This window comes from Podarcis liolepis (assembly GCF_965112155.1).
Source record: "Podarcis liolepis genome assembly, chromosome: 16".
NCBI lineage: Eukaryota > Metazoa > Chordata > Lepidosauria > Squamata > Lacertidae > Podarcis > Podarcis liolepis.
In genome coordinates, this window is record NC_139567.1 from 41,483,416 (window position 1) to 41,504,897 (window position 21,482).

At 47.9% G+C, this 21,482-nt stretch overlaps 1 protein-coding gene across 2 annotated transcripts in view; it reads right to left on the reverse strand.

Annotated features, from left to right (window-relative positions):
- RPH3AL (rabphilin 3A like (without C2 domains)) overlaps positions 1–21,482 on the reverse strand; it is a 54,934-nt gene that overhangs the window by 15,475 nt on the left and 17,977 nt on the right. For both annotated transcript variants that reach the window (XM_083480098.1, XM_083480097.1), the window contains exons 4-6: positions 19,610–19,739; positions 8,475–8,561; positions 632–809 (exon numbers count right to left, since the gene is read on the reverse strand). In XM_083480098.1, coding sequence (XP_083336224.1) covers positions 632–809; positions 8,475–8,561; positions 19,610–19,739 — 395 coding nt within the window. The remainder of the gene's footprint in view (positions 1–631; positions 810–8,474; positions 8,562–19,609; positions 19,740–21,482) is intronic.

Below are 21,482 nucleotides of genomic sequence, written 5' to 3' on the forward strand. Positions count from 1 at the left end.
TCAGTAATATAGCTGTATGATGTAGGAATAAGCGATGAATAAGAAAAATATGAAATTTGAAGTAATATTATGTCTAAATTAAGCAGCTTAGTACGTGATAAAATATTGAAAGGTTGGGACATAATATCTGAGATCTATTAAAGAAGAATCGAAATAAGGTAATAATTTGCTGTGTATAACTATATGACTGAGAACGCAGGAAAGGGTGATGTGAGGAAGTCCAAAGATTATGAAAATAAGATTCAAGGATAAATTGATTTTGTTGTATTTTTCTTTCTTATGTTATGTCTATTCTTTAAACTCTTTCTGTTGTCTTTGTTAGGGTGTATGGTGATGGTATTGTATATGTTTACTGGTATGTTATTTCTTTGTTTAAAAATTGCAATAAATATCTTTTTTTTAAAAAAATATCCATGGCGGACTCTCCTTCGATGGAGGTTTTTAAGCGGAAGTTGCAAGGCCATCTCTCGTGGATGATCCTTGGGGCCGCTTTCCAACCCTACACTTCTAAGATTCCACCACCACCACTTATTTCTGCAATATTTCTTTTAAAATCATGTTGCGGCCCTAGAAGCCTTCACCCCACCCCACACCCCGTTGTCAGGCCACAGAGAGCCAGGAAAGGACTGACCTCTTCCTCTGGCCCAGGTGAAGGAATGACGGGGGGAGACCCCCTTGAGGTCCATCGCTGGCGGCTCCAGGTGACGAGGCCGTGGGGTCTGCTCGCAGGCTTTGCCGCCGCCGCTTTTCAAAGGCAAGATGTACTTGGGGAGGCCCTTGTAGAACCAGGCGCCGGACCGCTTCCAAACCTAGAGGGAAGGAGAGCAAATAATCGGGATGATCTCTGGACCCTCCTGGGGTGACCCAAGGGATGTACAGTGGTACCTCGGGTTACATACGCTTCAGGTTACAGACTCCGCTAACCCAGAAATAGTGCTTCAGGTTAAGAACTTTGCTTCAGGATGAGAACAGAAATCGTGCTCCGGCGGCGCAGCAGCAGCAGGAGGTCCCATTAGCTAAAGTGGTGCTTCAGGTTAAGAACAGTTTCAGGTTAAGAACGGACCTCCGGAACGAATTAAGTACTTAACCCGAGGTACCACTGTACTGGCTGTGGGGCTGGTTTGTTCTGGTTTTCTCTCCATCCTCCTCCCTTGCAAAGATCCTGTGGACACTGAATGAGGACAGCAGAACAAGCACTGAGCATCTAACCCAGCGAAACCACTGAACAACACTCAGCCCTGCGAGAATCCCGACAGAAATCAACCCGGGTGCAGAAATTGCCCATTCGTCCCATGCCCCTGGGAAGCCACTGTAGTGCTTAGAGCGCCGGAATAGGGTTTGAATCACCGCTCGGATATGAAGCAAACTAGGTGACCTTGGGCAAGCTACTGTCTCTCTCTGACTAGTCTACAATGCAGGGTTGTTGTCTGTATCTGAATACCAATTGCTGGAAACTTTCTTATTATGATTAGATTTTTAAAAAGCTTACAGTGAGGTGTAATATAAGCTTACAGTTATTCGCATTAACGAGAGAAGTAATGAAATAAATGTAAAGATACGGTAGATCCTTCATGCGCTTTATATAAGAGAAGAGGGAATCGTAATTAGGATTCAAGATTGATCTATTACATATTGATTTTAAACAACCTGCTCTGAAAATCACCATGGCAATCAACAGCAGGCGAGAAATTGCCTTTCACCTGAGAAACAGCCTGCCCTCAAAAACAAAAGAGTCTGCCCTTTGCGTCTCTGTATGAATTGTGGCTGTGATGGCCTGGGAATCTGATTCAGAGGCTGAACCGGAGGAGTCCCAGCCTGCACAGGAGTCCCCGCCTCCAGGGCCGGCTGAGCTGCGGCAGGGCCTTGAATCTGAAGCGCCTGCACCTGTGCCGGATCCTCAGGAGCAGACACCAGATGAATCCACTCTGGCTCCGGAGGTGATTCAGGACCCATTGCCTACAGGTGCGCCTCTCCCAGCCCTGTCAGGGGAAGGTGAGCCTCCCCCTGGGTCTGGTAACCCTCCAGCCTCTCCTGAGCTTCAGTGGCTCAGGGCAGAGAGGCGGAGGGAACTGGTTTCTCCCAGGAGGAGTGCTCGCCTTAAGGCCAGGAGAGGCGGGTCACCTGTGGGCCAGGACCGCCCCTGGCCTCAGAGGAGATAAAGGCCAGTCAGCCCGGTCCCAGGTTGCGGGAGCAACATCGTTGGAAACCTGTTTCTGCCAGCACCCAGCCCTGTTCTTCCAGAGTTCCCGACCTTGCCCGGCTCCTCGCTTTGGACCCCACTTCGCCCTTGGTGGACAATCTCCAGACCCTCAACCCAGGACTGGACTCTGACCACGCCTCACGGTAACCTCCCCCCGGGACCAGCACAGTGGCTTTCTGCCAACTGAGGGACACCTGGAACAGTGACTCATGCAGAGACACTTATGAGAGGAGGCTCTTGCAGCTGTTTTGGAAAACATTTTACAACAAAACCATTTGTGGCAATAAGGGCTCAGAGCAAAAGCATCCAATTTCAGTTCAGAAAAGCAAGCTATTCAAAGTCCAGCACGAGAATTTCTCTTCCAACCTATTTTTCTTCTCTCTCTCTCTTTTCTGAAGCTGACACGACAAGCTTGATAAAGGGCAGCTTAAACCAAATTAATGGAGGGAGAACAAATCAATCCTTTGCACAATGGTGAGGGGGGGAAATGAAGCTGCAAGAGCCAAAAAGCCCTTTTCTGGCAACCCTCGTTTATCTTTGCAAATAGTATTTTTTAAACGATCCTCACCTGCAATCAGGGACGCGGGTGGCGCTGTGGGTTAAACCACAGAGCCTAGGACTTGCCAATCAGAAGGTCGGCAGTTCGAATCCCCATGGCGGGGTGAGCTCCCGTTGCTCGGTCCCTGCTCCTGCCAACCTAGCAGTTCGAAAGCACACCAGTGCAAGTAGATAAATAGGTACTGCTCTGGCGGGAAGGTAAACGGCGTTTCCGTGCACTGCTCTGGTTCGCTAGAAGCGGCTTGGTCATGCTGGCCACATGACCTGGAAGCTGTACGCTGGCTCCCTCGGCCAATAAAGCGAGATGAGCGCCGCAACCCCAGAGTCGGTCACGACTGGACCTAATGGTCAGGGGTCCCTTTACCTTTTACACCTGCAATCTAACCTTAGGACAGGACATTGTACTGCAGGAGTGTTCAACCCGATGCCCTCCAAGATTGTGGGATGATGTGGTTGTGCTGTATGGGATAGCCCCCCTCCACTCCCCCCCGGCATTCATAACTGGGACCTCGCAATGAGAAATCCAAGCTCACAAGGCAGTTAGACACTCCCAAGAGAGCCTACGAAAGACACACAGGCCTGAGTGCTCTCTGGTAAAAACCGCAGAGAAGGGGAAAACGAAAGTACAATATTAACAACTGAATAAAAGTATTGCAAGCTGCTGCCTCCTTATAGAAATTCAGCCTAAGAGGGACTCAAGCCGAGAGAAAAAGATCGCTTGAGTGTGAAAAATCGGAGCAAGCAGATTAGGGCGCCCCAGCGGCAGACGCGGCCGGCTACAGCGATAAAGACATCGCGCTTCCCGCAAGAATGCTCGCCACACGTTCCAATTTAGATTTTAATAGTGAGATTGCGATGAAGGGAGCTTATTAGCGCACACTTAATATACACGGCTTTGGGTGAAGGAGAGGGAGGGGGGAAAGGGAGCGCAAGAGAAAACGAGGCAATATCCAGAGACAAAAAAAAAAAACAACCCAGTTTCGTTGGAGCCTTCCGAGAAAGCAAACTGAACGAGGCGGGTTTTTCGAGTCAAGGAATTGTGGGTCTGCTTTTGGGGTGGAGGCAATCGGAAGGTTTGGAAATATTTCAGGCCCTGTGGGTTTATGAGGAATGGCTGAGGTAGTTGGGGGTGCTCAGCTTGGAGGAGAAGAAAGATATGATCGCCGTCGTCAAATATCTGAAGGGCCGTCACATGGAAGAGGTGTTTTTATCCTGTATTTTTATGTTGTGAAGCGCTGTGAGATCTATGGATGAAGGGCGAGTATCCAAATTTAAATAAATAATAATAGGCAAACTTGTTTTCTCTTGCTCCAAGCCAATGGATTCAAAAGAAAAGAAAGGAGATTCCAACCAAACATTAGGAAGAACTTGCTGAGGGCAAGAGCCACAGAACGGACTCCCTCAGCTGGAGGCTTTTAGAAAGAGGCCCTCCATCATGGGTGCTTGAGTTGAGATTCCTGCATTGCAGAAGGTTAGACTTGATGGCCTTTGGGTGGTCCCTTCCAACTCTACAATTCTGTGATTCTATGAACCGTTCCCAGGGCTGGCCCCAAGATGCCACAGCACTTTAATTTATTTATATAGTAGTGCCCCTCAGTTAAGTGGGCATAGCCAACACGATGCCTGCAGCTGCCACTAGGCCTGGTGTGGGAGGAAGCTGTTTTGGGATCTCCTGCTCAACCTGTGGGACATTTGAAGTAGATCCATGAGGCTTTCTAGCTCCCAAATGTTTCAACAGCGACAACACAAAACAAATTCTCTCCTGAACTATACTTCTGATGTGAAGTACAGTGGGGGTTGCATCTGAAGTGGTAGACAAGACTATGAGCTCAGAAAAATGTGGCTCCAGTAACTTGAATTTGAGATACAGAAAACTAAGTCATAAGTAAGAAAAGGTTGAAATTTAAAGAAATATTATGTTTAATTTAAGGTACAAATAAGTTGACAAAAACTACTTTAAATTTAGAAATATAACATTTGAAAAGTACAAAATAAGGTATGAAACAAGGTAATAATTTGCTGGTATTTTTTTATTACAAAGAACGCAGGGTTAGGGAGATGTGAGGAAGTCCAGTCAGTTATATAAAAAATGTTTTGAACAGTTGGGTTTTTTTATTTCTTTTTTTCTACATTGTTTGTTGGTGTATTTGTATTTGTTTTTTATGTTTGTCATTTTCTTGGTGAAGGGATTTTGTGTGTTCACTTTTTATCTTGTGTTTGAAAACTTAATAAAATATTTCTTTTTAAAAAAAAGACTATGAGCTCAGTTCAGTTCTCAAAACCAATTCCCCAAGATAAGAATTCTTTCATTCCAAGCATATGTATTTCACCCTTGGCTCCAACTGGTGGGTTTCCAGAAAAACAAAAACAAAAACCCCGCAAGCCTAAAGTATCCTGAGCCTTGCTCTTGAAAACCTGATTATTAAAAAGGGGGAAAGAGATTCTGAGAATTCTTGATTCTGCACCCCATGCTGAAATGGCTATGTTTGAGATGCATGGCATCGATATAATAAAAAGATAAGGCTGTCATCACACAGTAGTTTCCTTGGGCACCAGCAGGTGGCGCTGCAACCTAGAGAGTGTTAACGGTCTTCTGAGGGCTATTGAGCCACTGCAGCAGTGATGGAGGGTGAGGAGAAAGAAGGCGGAAGAGGGAGACTGAGGTGGGCAGTCTAGGCAGACCGTGGAAGAGCAACTCTAAGGGCAGGGAGGGCGGTTTGGCAAGGGGGTGGAGGCAGGTGGGGTTGGTGATCGAAGCAAGCATGGGCACGGCTCCAGGTAATTTTATACATTCTCTCTCTCATTACAGCACATAGCAGCTTGCTAACAGATGTTATATGGGCTCAGGCCCATTTATTTAGCATGTAGAACACGCACACTATTATTAATGAGGCTGCACAGAATTGTACACCCCCCCCCCAAAAAAAGAAAAAGTCAGGCGGCAGCAGGATAAACGAGGCAAGTGGGGAAATTAAACAAGCACCCCAGTCCTTTTCATTATGCACCAGCAGAACTTTGCAATTACATCCTTTGGACCAATCTGTCTTGACTCCACGAAACGACTGCCTTGCAGAGCGGCAGGGATCGGTGGGTGGGAAGAGGCTGATTTCCTAAATGATTTCCTAAACATACTGCACCTTCTGATGTAGAAGACATCAGAAATTCAGAGAAATCCGGTTCAGTTTAATTCCGAAACGCGAATTTACTTAATCCGCAGGCCCTGAAACAAGCATGTGAACGGACAGCCTATGGAATTTGCGCTCCTGTGGATTTTGAAATGCTGCTGTCTAGGCAAGTCAAGGTGTGCAAAAAAATAAATAAATGCATCTGCCAGGGTAAAATGTGCATAAAATGGCACATTATGATTATCATTAGAATTAATTTATAAAAATATTTATCTACCACTGTGCCATAAAAAGATATCAAAGTGGTTTATAGCAATAAAGCATGAGACCGTACAACAAAAAACACAAAAAAGTTAAAATCAGAAATCAATTAACAATTGTTTATTATTAGAAAGACAGAGTTGGTAGAGACAATAAGGGTCATCTAGTCCAACCCCTACCTACAACGCAGGAATCTTTTGGGCTTGAACCCACAACCTTAATATTAAGAGTCCGATGTTGTTGTTGCTGTTGTTGCTGTTGTTACCAACCCTTGCTTTACCAAAAGTGGATACAGTGGTGCCTCGCAAGACGAAAAGAATCCGTTCTGTGATTCTCTTCATCTAGCGGTTTTTTCGTCTTGCGAAGCAAGCCCATTGACGGATTAGCGGATTAGCGCTATTAGCGGTTTATCTGCTGATCGGATCAGCTGATAAGCGGCTTAGCGGCTTAGAAAAGGGGGGGGAGGGGAAAAAACCAGCAGGAACTCGCAAGACATTGTCGTCTTGCGAAGCAAGCCCATAGGAGATTTGTTTTGCGAAGCACCTCCAAAACGGAAAACTCTTTCTTCTAGCGAGTTTTCCGTCTTGCGAGGCATTCGTCTTGCGGGGCACCACTGTATTAGGCAAAACTGAATGACAAACATGCCTATTAGGAGAAACTCACACTAAATTGTTGAATTTTTACGAGGGCTTTCTTTTTTACTGTAAACTGGTGCAGAAATGCGGAGAGCTGAAGATTGGAAATATGACGGAAACTGAAATTGACATATCTGCCCGTCCCTAGTCTGCTGCGAGCAGGAGGTGATCAGGCTTCAAATAAATCATTCCTGGCTCTGCACAAGCCTCAAACTGGACAGATTTTTCATGTTAAAAGGCTGGTGTTTAAACAGCATCGCGTCGTCAAGCTTCACAGGGGCTGAGCAAGGGACCCCATCCAAAGCAGTGCTGGCCCTGTCAAGGGGTAAAGGAGGGGACTGCTTTTCCTGGATAAGGGCACCGATGAAGGGAGACATTTTGAAAACGTCTTACTCTGCTTTTATCGCTCAACTACTTCTCATTCCTCACATCTGTATACCACCCTTCCACAGAAGGGCGGAAGGAGGCATCCATATTCTCCCCATCCTCACAACAGCCCAGAGAGGTCAGCCAGTAAGCCAATTCCCACCTAGTCATTTTGACACTCTGGTACCCTATTTGCCAAATTTAACAATTCCAAAATACAGACGTGCTGTCACTTTCGCAAGATTGAATATATACTGCCTTCACCACTGCGGAAAACGGTTATGTCCATGTGGAGATGGCAGTATTGAGTCAGGAGTTCCTGTACCTCTAGCTTGCACTCTTTATAAAGCTTTGAGGACTGAGGTTTCCTCTCTAGAAGGGGAAAAAATGGAGGCAGTGAGAGATTTTACTTTCTCAGGCTCCATGATCACTGCAGATGGTGACAGCAGCCACGAAATTAAAAGACGCCTGCTTCTTGGGAGGAAAGCAGTGACAAACCTAGACAGCATCTTAAAAAGCAGAGACATCACCTTGCCAACAAAGGTCCGTATAGTAAAAGCTATGGTTTTCCCAGTAGTGGACACGACTAAATGACAGGGTTCAAATCCCCACTTAGCCATGAAGCTCCCTTGGAGATCCTTGGGCCAGTCACAGCCTCTTGGCCTAATCTACATCGCAGGATTGTTGTGAGGATGAAAGGGGGAGGGAGAGAAACCATGCTTGCCAACTTGATTTCCTTTACTTTGAGGAAAAGTGGGATATAGATAAAACAATAAATACATTAAACAAGAAAAATGAAGATTAAACTCAGTTAATGGAGGGAGGGCAAATCAATAGATCCTTCACACAACGGTTAAAAAATGAAGGTGCAAGGGTCAAAGCAACACTCATCTCTCTTCGCAGGAAGTGTTTTGTGTGTTTTGTTCCTCACCTGCAATCTAAGTTTAACGTGGGACATTCTATTGCTGGGATAAGTCAATCTGATGCTCTCAAGATATTGACTGTGTGGAAATTTGAACCTTGGTCTCCCAAGTCCTAGTCTGACTCTCACTGCTGCACCACACCGGCTCTCAGGATACAGGATCACAGGTTTGGAAGGGACCCCTGGGCATCATCCAGACTGACCCTTCCAAACCTAAAGCATATGATACTCAAGACCGCCTTGGTGTGTGGATGAAGGAGGCAGGCAGAAACTAGTTTCTACTGACCCAAAAACTCGGCGGTTGCGCAAGGAATAATTTCTGCCCCCCTCTGATTATTATTGGAGTCTTTCCTGAAGAAGCAGGCATTTGATACTGCAAAGCAGGAATCCTGTCACCATGGACTCACCTCTCTCTGCTCGCTGCAAATCTTGCAGAACCAGACGGGCCGCTTCTGGGCGCTCAGGGTTTCAATGCCACATTTGGTGCAGACTTTCTGGGGGGGAAAGACGACACGGGGATTGGGGTGGGAACCATTAGAAAGGCCGAAGGAGCCCAACGCCAACGCCACCCTCCCCTTGAAGGAAAGAAGCAAACAAACAAGAGGGTCTAGGAGACCTGCCATTTAAATTACCCATAGCACACTGCTCCACTGGGAAATGCTGAGAGAGCGCCATGGGGGCCATAGCTGTCAACATTTCCCTTTTTTTAAGGGGAATTCCTATTCGGAATAAGGGAATTTCCCTTTAAAAAGGGAAACATTGACAGCTATGGTGGGGGCCAGTCACAAAATGGCTGCCGCAGGGAGAGGGGCCCAATACAAAATGGCTGCCACGTTGGGCATGTTGTAATGGTTGTGGTATCTTAAAAAGCAGAAAAGGAGACAAGATCACAAAATTGGGGGTGGGGGGCTCCCTATCAGGTACCAAAACGCGGCCATAGCGAGCCTTTCGCTGGTTCCGGCAAGCGCCACGTTGGCAACTCTTGCCCCGGAGCATTGTGGGAAATCAAAATGGCGGCTCCTAACCGTCCACTGCAGGTGCCAAGCTGCGCTGCTGCAATTTCCAAGCCCACCAGAGGGGGGCGTCCCATAACTCTGAAGCTGGAGGCAGCATCCCTTTGGAAATGGATCCCCATTTCTGGGCAGCTGCTTGCAGGTCGTAGGACCTCAGATTGGGGAGGGTGGCTTAGCTGTTGACCAACTCTCCCCAAACACAAGAGGGGTGGGAGGAACAAACCCACAGGGCTTGAGATGGGTAAACGTTTCAAAAACAGAGAGAGAGAGATGTAGCAGGCAGGTTCGGCCAGGGGATAAACAGCTGGTGCTCAATATAAAATCAATTCTCCTAACGATGGAACGGCAATAGTCCCTCATGGTGCTGGGGTAGCTGGATGGGGAAGAGAATTAAGGTGCCCAATGGAACTGCAAGAGCCGCAGGCGGTGCTGGCGGCCATTGATCGCCATCAAGAAGGCTGGTTAACCCATTAAAAGCACGTTCAAGTTTGCCCCAGAGAAGCCGCATAGAATTGTAGTGTCAACCATAGCTGTCAACTTTTCCCTTTTCTTGCAAGGAATCCTATTCGGAATAAGGGAATTTCTCTTTAAAAAAGGGAAACGTTGACAGCTATGAGCCCAGCCCCTGCAATGCGGGAATCGCAGTTTGAGAATCCCTGACAGAGGATGTCCATTGCACTGTTCTTCCTAAAGTTTAGTGGGAATCTCTTTCCTTGTCATTTAAATCCATTGGTTCAGGGCAGGGGGCAGCAAACTTTTTCAGCAGGGGGCCGGTCCACTGTCCCTCAGACCTTGTGGGGGCCGGTCTGTATTTTGAAAAGAAAAAAAATACTGAACAAATCCCTGTGCCCCACAAATAACCCAGAGATGCATTTAAAATAAAAGGACACATTTTACTCATGTAAAAACACGCTGATTCCTGGACCGTCCGCAGGCCGGATTTAGAAGGTGAATGGGCCGGATCCAGCCCCCGGGCCTTAGTTTGCCTACCCATGGTTCAGGCCCTACTCTCTGGAGCAGGAGAAAACAAGCTTGCTCCGTCTTCCATGCGACAGCCCTTTAGATACTGGAAAATGACTCTCCTATCTCCTCTCAGCCTCCTCTTGCGCAGGCTATAAAATATCCACCCTTCTTAAGAGCAAGGGTGAAGAACGTCCAGGCGTGAAGCCTTCTAGTCCTTTTTATCATGCCTTTGGCACACTTGGGAAGCCCCTCCCCTTCTTCTCAGGCCACGCCCCCTGCTGGTCCCAATCCCCACTCTCCTGGAGTGTTTTCGCCGGGCTGAAAATGCCTGTTCCTTGCCTGGAAGAGAGGGGGCACGTGGGGAATATCCAAAGCCACTCCTACTCAGAGTAGGCTCATTGAAATTATGGACATGGCCAACTTCAGCCCATTCAATGGGTCTACTCTGAGTAGGAATCTCATCAGCTGCACCACTGTGTGTTTTAACATTTATGTTTATTACTCCGCTCACTTTTGCCTTTGGCGTGCGGCCCCCAGGAGGTTACGAGGAAGGGGACGTGGCCCTCAAGACTGAAAAAAAGTTCCCCACTCCTGGCCTGTGCTAGACCCAAACATGAGAAGTCCAGGATTGCTCTCTTGCTTAAGGGGAGGAATAAATCGCTGCTGTTTCTCTCCCTGCGGGGATTCAGGGATTCAGCTTATAATAATAATAATAATAATAATAAATTTTATTTATATCCCGCCCTCCCCAGCCGAAGCCGGGCTCAGGGCGGCTAACAACAATAAAACAGTACAAAAGTACAACATAAACAACATTCTAAAATCATTCATTATAAAATTAATTAATTCAAGCCACTAGCAACCATTGGGCCAGAGCTCTGCGAAGATTGCCGAGGGAGGGAGTCAGGCTGTGCCCTGGCCAAAGGCCTGGTGGAACAGCTCTGTCTTGCAGGCCCTGCGGAAAGATGTCAAGTCCCGCAGGGCCCTGGTCTCTTGTGACAGAGCGTTCCACCAGATCGGAGCCACAGCCGAAAAAGCCCTGGCTCTAGTTGAGGCCAGCCTAACTTCTCTGTGGCCTGGGACCTTCAAGATGTTTTTATTTGAAGACCGTAGGTTTCTCTGTGGGGCATACCAGGAGAGGCGGTCCCGTAGGTACGAGGGTCCTAGGCCATATAGGGCTTTAAAGGTTAAAACCAGCACCTTAAACCTGATCCTGTACTCCACCGGGAGCCAGTGCAGCTGGTATAGCACCGGGTGAATGTGATCTCGCAGCGAAGACCTCGTAAGGAGTCTCGCTGCAGCATTCTGCACCCGCTGGAGTTTCTGGGTCAGTCTCAAGGGCAGCCCCACGTAGAGCGAGTTACAATAATCCAGTCTGGAGGTGACCGTCGCGTGGATCACAGTGGCTAGGTCAGGGCGAGAGAGGTAAGGAGCCAACTGCTTAGCTTGGCGGAGATGGAAAAATGCCGCCTTTGTTATAGCTGCAATCTGCGCCTCCATGGAAAGGGAGGTGTCGAAGATTACACCCAAACTCTTAACGGACGGTGCTGGCACTAATTGCGCCCCCGCAAGAGATGGGAGTTGCCCCCCCAATCCCATATCGCCCCGTCCCAGCCACAGGACCTCTGTCTTCGAAGGATTTAGCTTCAACCGGCTCCCACGTAACCATCCAGCCACAGCTTCCAAACATTTGGTCAGTGTGTCTGGGGCCGAGTCAGGATGGCCATCCATCAACAGATAGAGTTGGGTGTCATCGGCATACTGATGACAACCCATCCCAAAACTCCGAACAAGCTGGGCGAGGGGGCGCATAAAGATGTTGAAAAGCATCGGGGAGAGTATCGCACCCTGAGGTACTCCACACACCAAGGAGTGGCGCGATGACAATTCCCCCCCAAGCGCCACCCTCTGTCCCCGACCAGAGAGAAACGAGCGCAGCCATTGAAGGACTGTGCCCTGGATCCCCACGTCGGCAAGGCGGTGGTCCAGAAGTTCGTGATCGACCATGTCGAAAGCTGCTGATAGATCTAGAAGAATCAGCAGCCCCGACCCGCCTCGATCCAGCTGTCTACGAAGGTCATCTGTTAGGGCGACCAGAGCCGTCTCGGTCCAGCTCGGAGGAGTCTGTCCACATCGGCTGGGGATATCTGGTCGAAGTGGTCCAATACTGGACCTGAGGACAGTCGAGGGGCCTCCAGTTCCTTTATTGTATCCAAATTGGCAGGGAGGTCATGGCGGAGCGACAAGACCTTCTCCGCAAAAAAGCTCGCAAATGCCTCACAGCCGTTACAGCTTAGGTCTGTAACAGTCAAGTGCTGCCCCCTGATGGCCGCCCGTGGAATTCTAGAAGCCCTCAAAATAAGAAATTCCCTCCTGCTTTTCAGCCATATCACCCAGGAAACAAAAACCGTTTTCCTTCGCTTTGGCTCTCAGGCGGAGGAGGAGAAAAGGGGGAGAGAGTTTTGCAGGGTGGGGGTTATTTGCAGGTACTTTAAAGGATACTAAGAAGAAAGAAGAGTCCCCTCAAATCCTCACAAAATTCTTAATTTTGACATGTGGAGAATAAATCCCCATCTTTCAGCCGAAAGAAGGAACAGCGACCGAGCTGCAGCCCTTCTTTGTGAACCAAAGCAAGTTTCCAGACCTCATGGTTCGAAGTCAGGGGTCAGCAACCTTTCTCAGTCGTGGGCTGCTCCACCATCCCTCAGACCATGTGATGGGCTGGACTATATTTTGGAACGAATTCCTGTGCCCCACAAATAACCCAGAGATGCATTTTAAATAAAAGCACACATTCTACTCATGTAAAAACACGCTGATTCCCGGACCATCTGCGGGCCGGATTTAGAAGGTGATTGGGCCGGATCCGGCTCCTGGGCCTAAGGTTGCCCACCCCTGTTCTAAGTTCAGGGCTGGTTTCAATAGGAACGCAGGAATATGCCTTATGCCGATTCAGACCATCCAGCTCAGTATTACCTGCAGTGACTGGAAGCTACTCTCTGGAGTTTCTGGCTGGGGACAATTCGCAGATCTACCTGCCGGATACTGAAGACACGACCTTCTGTAGGTGATCTACCACTGAACCAAAGATCAGCCAACCTGATGGAAGTTGGGTCAGATGAGACTAATGCGGCTGCCCCCTTGGAACTTATATTTGGGATATCTCTGCTGTCTTCTTCTTTCTAGTTTCAGGAACGTAGGGAGCTGGGCTTTGGACGAAGTTAGCAGAGACATCACCTTGCCAACAAATGTCTGTATAGTTAAAGCCATGGTTTTCCCGGTAGTGATGTATGGAAGTGAGAGCTGGACCATAAAGAAGGCTGATCGCCGAAGAATTGATGCTTTTGAATTCTGGTGCTGGAGGAGACTCTTGAGAGTCCCATGGACTGCAAGAAGATCAAACCTCTCCATTCTTAAGGAAATCAGCCCTGAGTGCTCACTGGAAGGACAGATCGTGAAGCTGAGACTCCAATACTTTGGCCACCTCATGAGAAGAGAAGACTCCCTGGAAAAGACCCTGATGTTGGGAAAGATGGAGGGCACAAGGAGAAGGGGACGACAGAGGACGAGGTGGTGGGACAGTGTTCTCAAAGCTACCAGCATGAGTTTGACCAAACTGCGGGAGGCAGTGAAAGACAGGAGTGCCTGGCGTCCAGGGGGCCACGAAGAGTCGGACACGACTAAACGACTAAACAACAACAAAACACTGGTCCATCTAGGTCAGTACTGTCAACACTGACTGGCAGCAGCACCTTGCCACGGTTTCAGGCAGGGAGCTTTTCCCCCAGCCCCACATGGAGATGCCATTGGGGGTTGGACCTGGAACCTTCTGCTTGAAAGGGAGATGCTGAACCAGCGAGAAATCAGCAAAGGAAGACCAGACTGGCTCAAACTGGGCGCCGTTGCTTAAAGTTGAAGCTCTGCACGCCTGGCAAAGAAAACATCATTTCCCTCCTCCGTTCCCTGTTTCTTGTTGGTTTTGCCTTCTTAGTTGATAAAACCTAGGACGAGACCCTTCTCTCTCCCTTAAATCACTGAGAGGCAATATTTGTCTGAAAAGTGGGGTGGAAACATAGCAAAGAAAATAACAGCTTTACAGTTGTTGTTGTTGTTTAGTCGTTTAGTCGTGTCCGACTCTTCGTGACCCCCTGGACCAGAGCACGCCAGGTCCTCCTGTCTTCCACTGCCTCCCGCAGTTTGGTCAAACTCATGCTGGTAGCTTCAAGAACACTGTCCAACCATCTCGTCCTCTGTCGTCCCCTTCTCCTTGCGCCCTCCATCTTTCCCGACATCAGGGTCTTTTCCAGGGAGTCTTCTCTTCTCATGAGGTGGCCAAAGTCTTGGAGCCTCAGCTTCAGGATCTGTCCTTCCAGTGAGCACTCCGGGCTGATTTCCTTAAGAATGGATAGGTTTGATCTTCTTGCAGTCCATGGGACTCTCAAGAGTCTCCTCCAGCACCAGAATTCAAAAGCATCAATTCTACGGCAACCAGCCTACTTCATGGTCCAGCTCTCACTTCCATACATTACTACTGGGAAAACCATAGCTTTAACTATACGGACCTTTGTTGGCAAGGTGATGTCTCTGCTTTTTAAGATGCTGTCTTGGCTTTACAATTAGGATCCTACTAACCACAGTTGGTCGGTGTTTCCACCAACCATGGTTTGAAGCTAACAATCTTCCGTTAGCAGTTCTTGCAAGTCATCCACATTTAAAGCAGGGTTCCCCAAACTTGGGTCTCCAGCTTTAGGACTACAACTCCCATCATCCCTAGCTAGCAGGACCAGTGGTCAGGGATGATGGGAACTGTAGTCCAAAAACAGCTGAAGACCCAAGTTTGGGAAATCCGTATTTAAAGCATGCAGCTTCCCCCGCCCCAATGAATCTTGGGAAGTGTAGTTTGTTAAGTGTGCCAGGTACTGTAGCTCTGAAAGGTAGACTACAGTTCCCATGATGATTTGGAAGGGGGGGAATGTGCTTTAAAAGGTTTGGTGTAGGTTCTACCTGAGGCAATATCGGTTCCTTCCTCATTCCTTCCCACTCCTGTCTTCTCCCATTAAATTGACCATTGGAGGTGGCGGGGGAGAGCAAAAGAATTAAAAATAAAATAAAAAGAGAGTAGTGGCTTAGCTTGTCAACCCAGCCAGCTATATTTGCCCCCTGCCTTAGAATATCACAAATTGAAAAAGAAGCGAGGTATTTTAAAAATGAAAAAAATAAAATAATACAACAATTCCGCTCCCTGCGGAAACTATTTTGCAGACAGTGAGCTGTCATTTCAACATCACCTCCCTTGGTAATTTAAAAGCACTTAAATGCTTTCTGCGTGCCGTCGGGCGTGAAGGAAGCCTTGCTCTTCGCAAACTAAATGGGGTTTCAGATGGGAAGGCAGCGGAGCGGGGTGGGAAAGAAAAATTGTGGACTTTAGATTGGTGGGGGGTGGGAGAGAGGAAGCCCCCAAACCTATAGCCTTGCCAAGCCCAGCCCAGAGGGCTATACTTAACGGGCCGCAATCCATTTTCACGCAAGGCTGGGTGTTGCTTTTTCCTCGCACGGAAAGTGCACGAAGGGCGAACTCCGTTGAATTTTGACGCAAGGAAAGAGCAGCTTATTGGGCAGACGTTTACACACTCTGCCAGAGTTCCTGAGTCGACCTTCCTTTGTTTTACAAGGTTTTCAAAAGGTTGCTTCCCAAGATAAATTATCTTCACTGGCTGCCCATCAACTACCAAGCCACGCTAAGAGCGCTGGAAGTGTTTGCAGGATTGGGCCAGTGACCCATCTAGGCCCCCATTTTAAATTGCATTTTAACCTGTATTTTAATTTCTTTTTCTTTTTCTTTTTTCTTATTCTGTTTTTACTGAAATTTTATTGATGTTAGCCGCCCTGAGCCTGGCTCTGGGCGGGGAGGATGGGATATAAATAAATAATTTGTTGTTGTTGTTGTTGTTGTTGTTGTTGTTATCCTTTCAGGCTGACCAGCAAGCAGGATTCGAACACAAGAGCCCTCTCCTCTCCTGTGGTTTCCAGCAACTGGTATTCAGAAGTATTTGCTGCCTCCGATTGAGGAACCAGAGGATAGCCATTGTGGCTAGTAGCCATCCATAGCATTTTCCTCCTCCAAACCTCATAGAATCACAGAATTGTGGAGTTGGAAGGGACCCTGGGGGTCATCTAGACCAACCCCCTGCAATGCAGGAATCTCAGCTAAAGCATCCCTGGCAAAGGGCTATCCAACCTCTGCTTAAAAACCTGCAAGGAAGGAGAGCCCACCACCTCCCGAGGGAATCCGTTCCACCCCGTTTGAAGCCATCTAAGTTGGTGGCCATCCCAGTTTCCTGTGGCAGCGAGTTCCGTAGTTTAACGACACGCTCAACGCCCTTGTATTAATTGACAAAGCTCTGAACAACTTAGATTCAGGGCACCTTAGGGACCACCTGACTCCTTGCATCGCGGCTCGATATCCAAGATCCTTTGTAGAAGCGATGCTGCTCTCTCTCTCTCTCTCTCTCTCTCTCTCTCTCACACACACACACACACACACACACAGACACACACTGTGCCTGCGAGGTTCCTCAGACAGTGACAAAAAACTGAGAATTAACACAGAGTCCTGTGGAACACTCTGCCACCAGAAATTCAGCAGGAGCCTTCTGCTTTGACCTTTCAACGCCTGCTGAAAAACTTTTCTATGCCACCAGGCTTATGCAGGCTGGGGAATTGGGCCGCAAAACTCGGTCCCATTCATACAGAAGGTCTTACTCTCTGTGTAGTCTGCAGCCCAGGCTGCAGAGGCTCCTGGATCCACTACATTTCAGTTCTTTTTGCTTTCCACTGATGTATCTAATTCCAGATATTATTATTATTATTATGACAAACCTAGACAGCATCTTAAAAAGCAGAGACATCACCTTGCCGACAAAGGTCCGTATAGTTAAAGCTATGGTTTTCCCAGTAGTAATGTATGGAAGTGAGAGCTGGACCATAAAGAAGGCTGATCGCTGAATAATTGATACTTTTGAATTCTGGTGCTGGAAGAGACTCTTGAGAGTCCCATGGACTGCAAGAAGATCAAACCTCTCCATTCTGAAGGAAATCAGCCCTGAGTGCTCACTGGAAGTACAGATCCTGAAGCTGAAGCTCCAATACTTTGGCCACCTCATGAGAAGAAAAGACTCCCTGGAAAAGACCCTGATGTTGGGAAAGATGGAGGGCACAAGGAGAAGGGGACGACAGAGGACGAGATGGTGGGATAGTGTTCTTGAAGCTACCAGCGTGAGTTTGACCAAACTGCGGGAGGCAGTAGAAGACAGGAGTGCCTGGCGTGCTCTGGTCCAGGGGGCCACGAAGAGTTGGACACGACTAAACAACAACAACAACTATTATTATTATTATTATTATTATTATTATTATTATTATTATTATTATTAAAACTGACTTCATTATAGACTTGCTAAAATGCAGGTTTTCACCTTCTTAGGATTCACTGAGATGTTTTGCAAATCATTATCCCTCTCTCTCTCCCCCCCAGCTTTCAAGCTGCCCCCCAAAATGGTAATAAATGGGTGTGTGCTGGAAGTTCCTCTGAACGCAGCTCACTATGGAAAGGCAGAATACAAACAAACTCACGATCAACCCAAAGCACAGCAGAGAGCATCAGCGATAAAGGCTTAAGAAGAACAGAGAAGGGAGAGTTGGTTGTGTTTCACCCGGAAAAGAAAACCGAGAGGAGATCTGATAGTCATCTTCATATATTTGAAGGGCCCGCCCCGAGGAAGATGGAGCAAGATTCTTTTCTGCTGCTCAGGAGGAGCAGGATCCGAACCAATGGCTTTTAAGTTAGAAGAAAGGAGATTCCAACTAGATTCCTACCTGCCCACAGACTCTCTCGCCAGAGTGGTGCATGCTCTAGTCATCTTCCGCTTGGACTACTGCAAAGTGCTCTACGTAGGGCTACCTGTGAAGGCAACCTGGAAACTAGAATCATAGAATCATAGAGTTGGAAGAGACCACAAGGGCCATCGAGTCCAACCCCCTGCCAAGCAGGAAACACCATCAGAGCACTCCTGACATATGGTTGTCAAGCCTCTGCTTAAAGACCTCCAAAGGAGGAGACTCCACCACACTCCTTGGCAGCAAATTCCACTGTCGAACAGCTCTTACTGTCAGGAAGGTCTTCCTAATGTTTAGGTGGAATCTTCTTTCTTGTAGTTTGGATCCATTGCTCCGTGTCCGTTTCTCTGGAGCAGCAGAAAACAACCTTTCTCCCTCCTCTATGTGACATCCTTTTATATATTTGAACATGGCTATCATATCACCCCTTAACCTCCTCTTCTCCAGGCTAAACATGCCCAGCTCCCTTAGCCGTTCCTCATAAGGCATCGTTTCCAGGCCTTTGACCATTTTGGTTGCCCTCCTCTGGACACGTTCCAGTTTGTCAGTGTCCTTCTTGAACTGTGGTGCCCAGAACTGGACACAGTACTCCAGGTGAGGTCTGACCAGAGCAGAATACAGTGGCACTATTACTTCCCTTGATCTAGATGCTATACTCCTATTGATGCAATTAATCCAGAATGCGGCAGCTAGACTAGTGACTGCGAGCAGCCACTGAGAGCATATAAGACCTACATATAAGACCTGAAAGACCTACATTGGCCCCCCAATGTGGTTTCCAGGCACAATTCAAAGTGTTGGTCCTGACCTTGAAAGCCCTAAACGGCCTCAGCCGAGTAGACCTGAAGGAGTGTCTCCACCCCCATCGTTCAGCCTGAACAGAGGTTCTGGCGGTTCCCTCCCTGCAAGAAATGAGGTTACAAGGAACCAGGCGCAGGGCCTTTTCAGTAGTGGTGCCCGCCCTGTGGAACACCCTCCCATCAGATGTCAAGGAAATAAGCAACTGATTTCTATAAGACATCTGAAGGCAGCCCTGTTTAGGGAAGTTTTTCATGTTTGATGTTTTCTTGTATTTTTAATATTTTGTTGGAAACCGCCCAAAGTGGCTGGGGAAACCTAGCTGGATAGATGGGATAAAAGTAAAGGTAAAGGGACCCCTGACCATTAGGTCCAGTCATGGCTGACTCTGGGGTTGCGGCGCTCATCTCGCTTTATTGGCCTAGGGAGCCGGCGTACAGCTTCCGGGTCATGTGGCCAGCATGACTAAGCCACTTCTGGCGAACCAGAGCAGTGCACAGAAACGCCGTTTACCTTCCCGCCGGAGTGGTACCTATTTATCTACTTGCACTTTGACGTGCTTTCGAACTGCTAGGTTGGCAGGAGCAGGGACCGAGCAACGGGAGCTCACCCCATCACGGGGATTCGAACTGGCAACCTTCTGATCGGCAAGTCCTAAGCTCTGTGGTTTAACCCACAGCGTCCCATGAGCAGCGTATAAATAATAAATTATTATTTTTATTAAGAAGAATGTCCTGACGAAAAGAGCTGTTTGACAGAGGAATGGACTCCCTTGGGAGGTGATGGGCTCTCCTTCCCTGAAGGTTTTAAACAGAGGTTTGGTGGCCACCTGCAGCGGGACTAAGTGACGCTTCTGCAGGTACCAGCAATCTCACCTTTTTGCAGTCTTGGCAAAAGACAGCCGTGCTCCCCAGCAGCCCCAGAGCCTCTCCGCAGAGGAGGCACTGAGATAAGCCGTTGCCCATCACGTTCTTCCGCATGTTCTCCAGTCGCTCCACCAGGCGCCTGCAAAACAAGAGCCTCCATCAGGCTGCTGTCACAAGGCAGGGATTTCCAGAGGATTCGTGACCCCACACATAGGGAGCTGCCTTAGAGCTCCTACCCCACTGCAGATGAAGCAAGATTCTAGTCCTCATGGTTGCGAATTAAAGGCCGATTCAATTAGAAACACAGTATGCTGCCTTCTGCTGAGCCAGACCATTGGTTCTTCCAACTCAGTGGTGTCTGCACTGGTTGGCAGCCGCTCTCCAGGGTTCAGAATTTGCCGCTGTCCGATACGGATATCGAACCTGCAACCTTGGCGTTATCAACACCAGGCCGGGATTGAACCTGGGCTGTTCTGCTATGATGGGCGAATCCGTCATGTCGTCATTTTGGATTAACTCAGTTTGTCATTTCCTCCACACTATCCTCCTCGTTTCCATGACAGTTTGTGAATCCCCCCCCCCCCTCCACAAAGTCCTTGCAGAAGTTTCAACCAGCCTTTTATAGTGGGTATTTCTCCCAATATACAAAAGTGAGCAAAGCAATTCCCCCTAGCGTAGCACATTTTTTGCATGCTATTTTCATTTTAATGCACACTTTTGTCCTAATTTGCATGTTTATTGTCCTCACGTTTGGGTTGGAGAGCCGCGCTGCAAAATCCAGAGAACAGCGGGTTTCAAAAGGCTGACTGCGCTTCAGTTCCTGTATTGTTTCAGAAAGTGTGAGTCAAGCACGTCCGCAGTAAAATGCAAACGGAACTGAATTCCTCCCCCTCTCCGCTACCTTCACCCATAGCAAAATCCCCACCACGCTCTTCTGTGACCATGGTGGAATCAAGCTCAATATCGGCCATGCTCCAGTGGCAGTGAGTTCCACAGCTGTAAGAACATTCCTTCTGCGTCATCCTTGACAGCCTCACCATGTGGATCTTAACCTATTATTTTATTTACTGCATAAAAATTATATATCATTTGTTTTTGTTTTTTAAAAAACCAAACTGATGATTGGTAAAAAAACACTTAAAACATTCAGATCATTAAAACCAGCAATAAACTTAAAATCTAGAATGCATTGGGCATTCTAGATACCCAAGTGGGCTTGTCCAGACAAAAATGTTTATAGCAAACCAAATTCTGCCATTTCCTTCAGGTCATACTCTAGCACCAGGGCAGGGAAGTCTCAGGCCCCAGTGAGACTGGATGTGGCCCTCCATACTTTTCTATCTGGCCCTCAGATCTCTCCCAAGCTATGCCCCTTCTCCCCAGCCCATGCCTCTCCCCAATCCTGCCTTAAGTGTTTTCGGGGGACTGACATTATGGAATTCTGATAATGCTCACGCTTGCCTGGATGGCAAAGAATTTTCCCGGGGGCCAGGCAAAGAGTCCCAGAGGGCCACCCACATGGCCCCTGGGCTCAAGCCTTCCCCGTCCTTGCTATAAGCCATCACAACAGTCGTCCAACCCTAGACGGGATTTTTAAATCACCGACAATTTTACAGCTCACCTTGCCCAGGGTGGGGGAAACCCCAAACTCTGCTTATTTCGCCCAGATTCCTCTGCCTGTTTTTTTCTTTCTTCCCCTCACCACATGCCTTTTTAAAAGAAAAGTTTCCAAATCCACTGGGCTCAGGGATTTATGACTCAGAAAAATAGGAATCTGCTGGGCCCAGAAACCCACGGTTGAGAAGATCAGAAAATATCTCCAGTTGGAAGGCATAAACAACCAAATGAATGGGTTTTCGGAGCGGGGGGAGGTAAGGGGGCT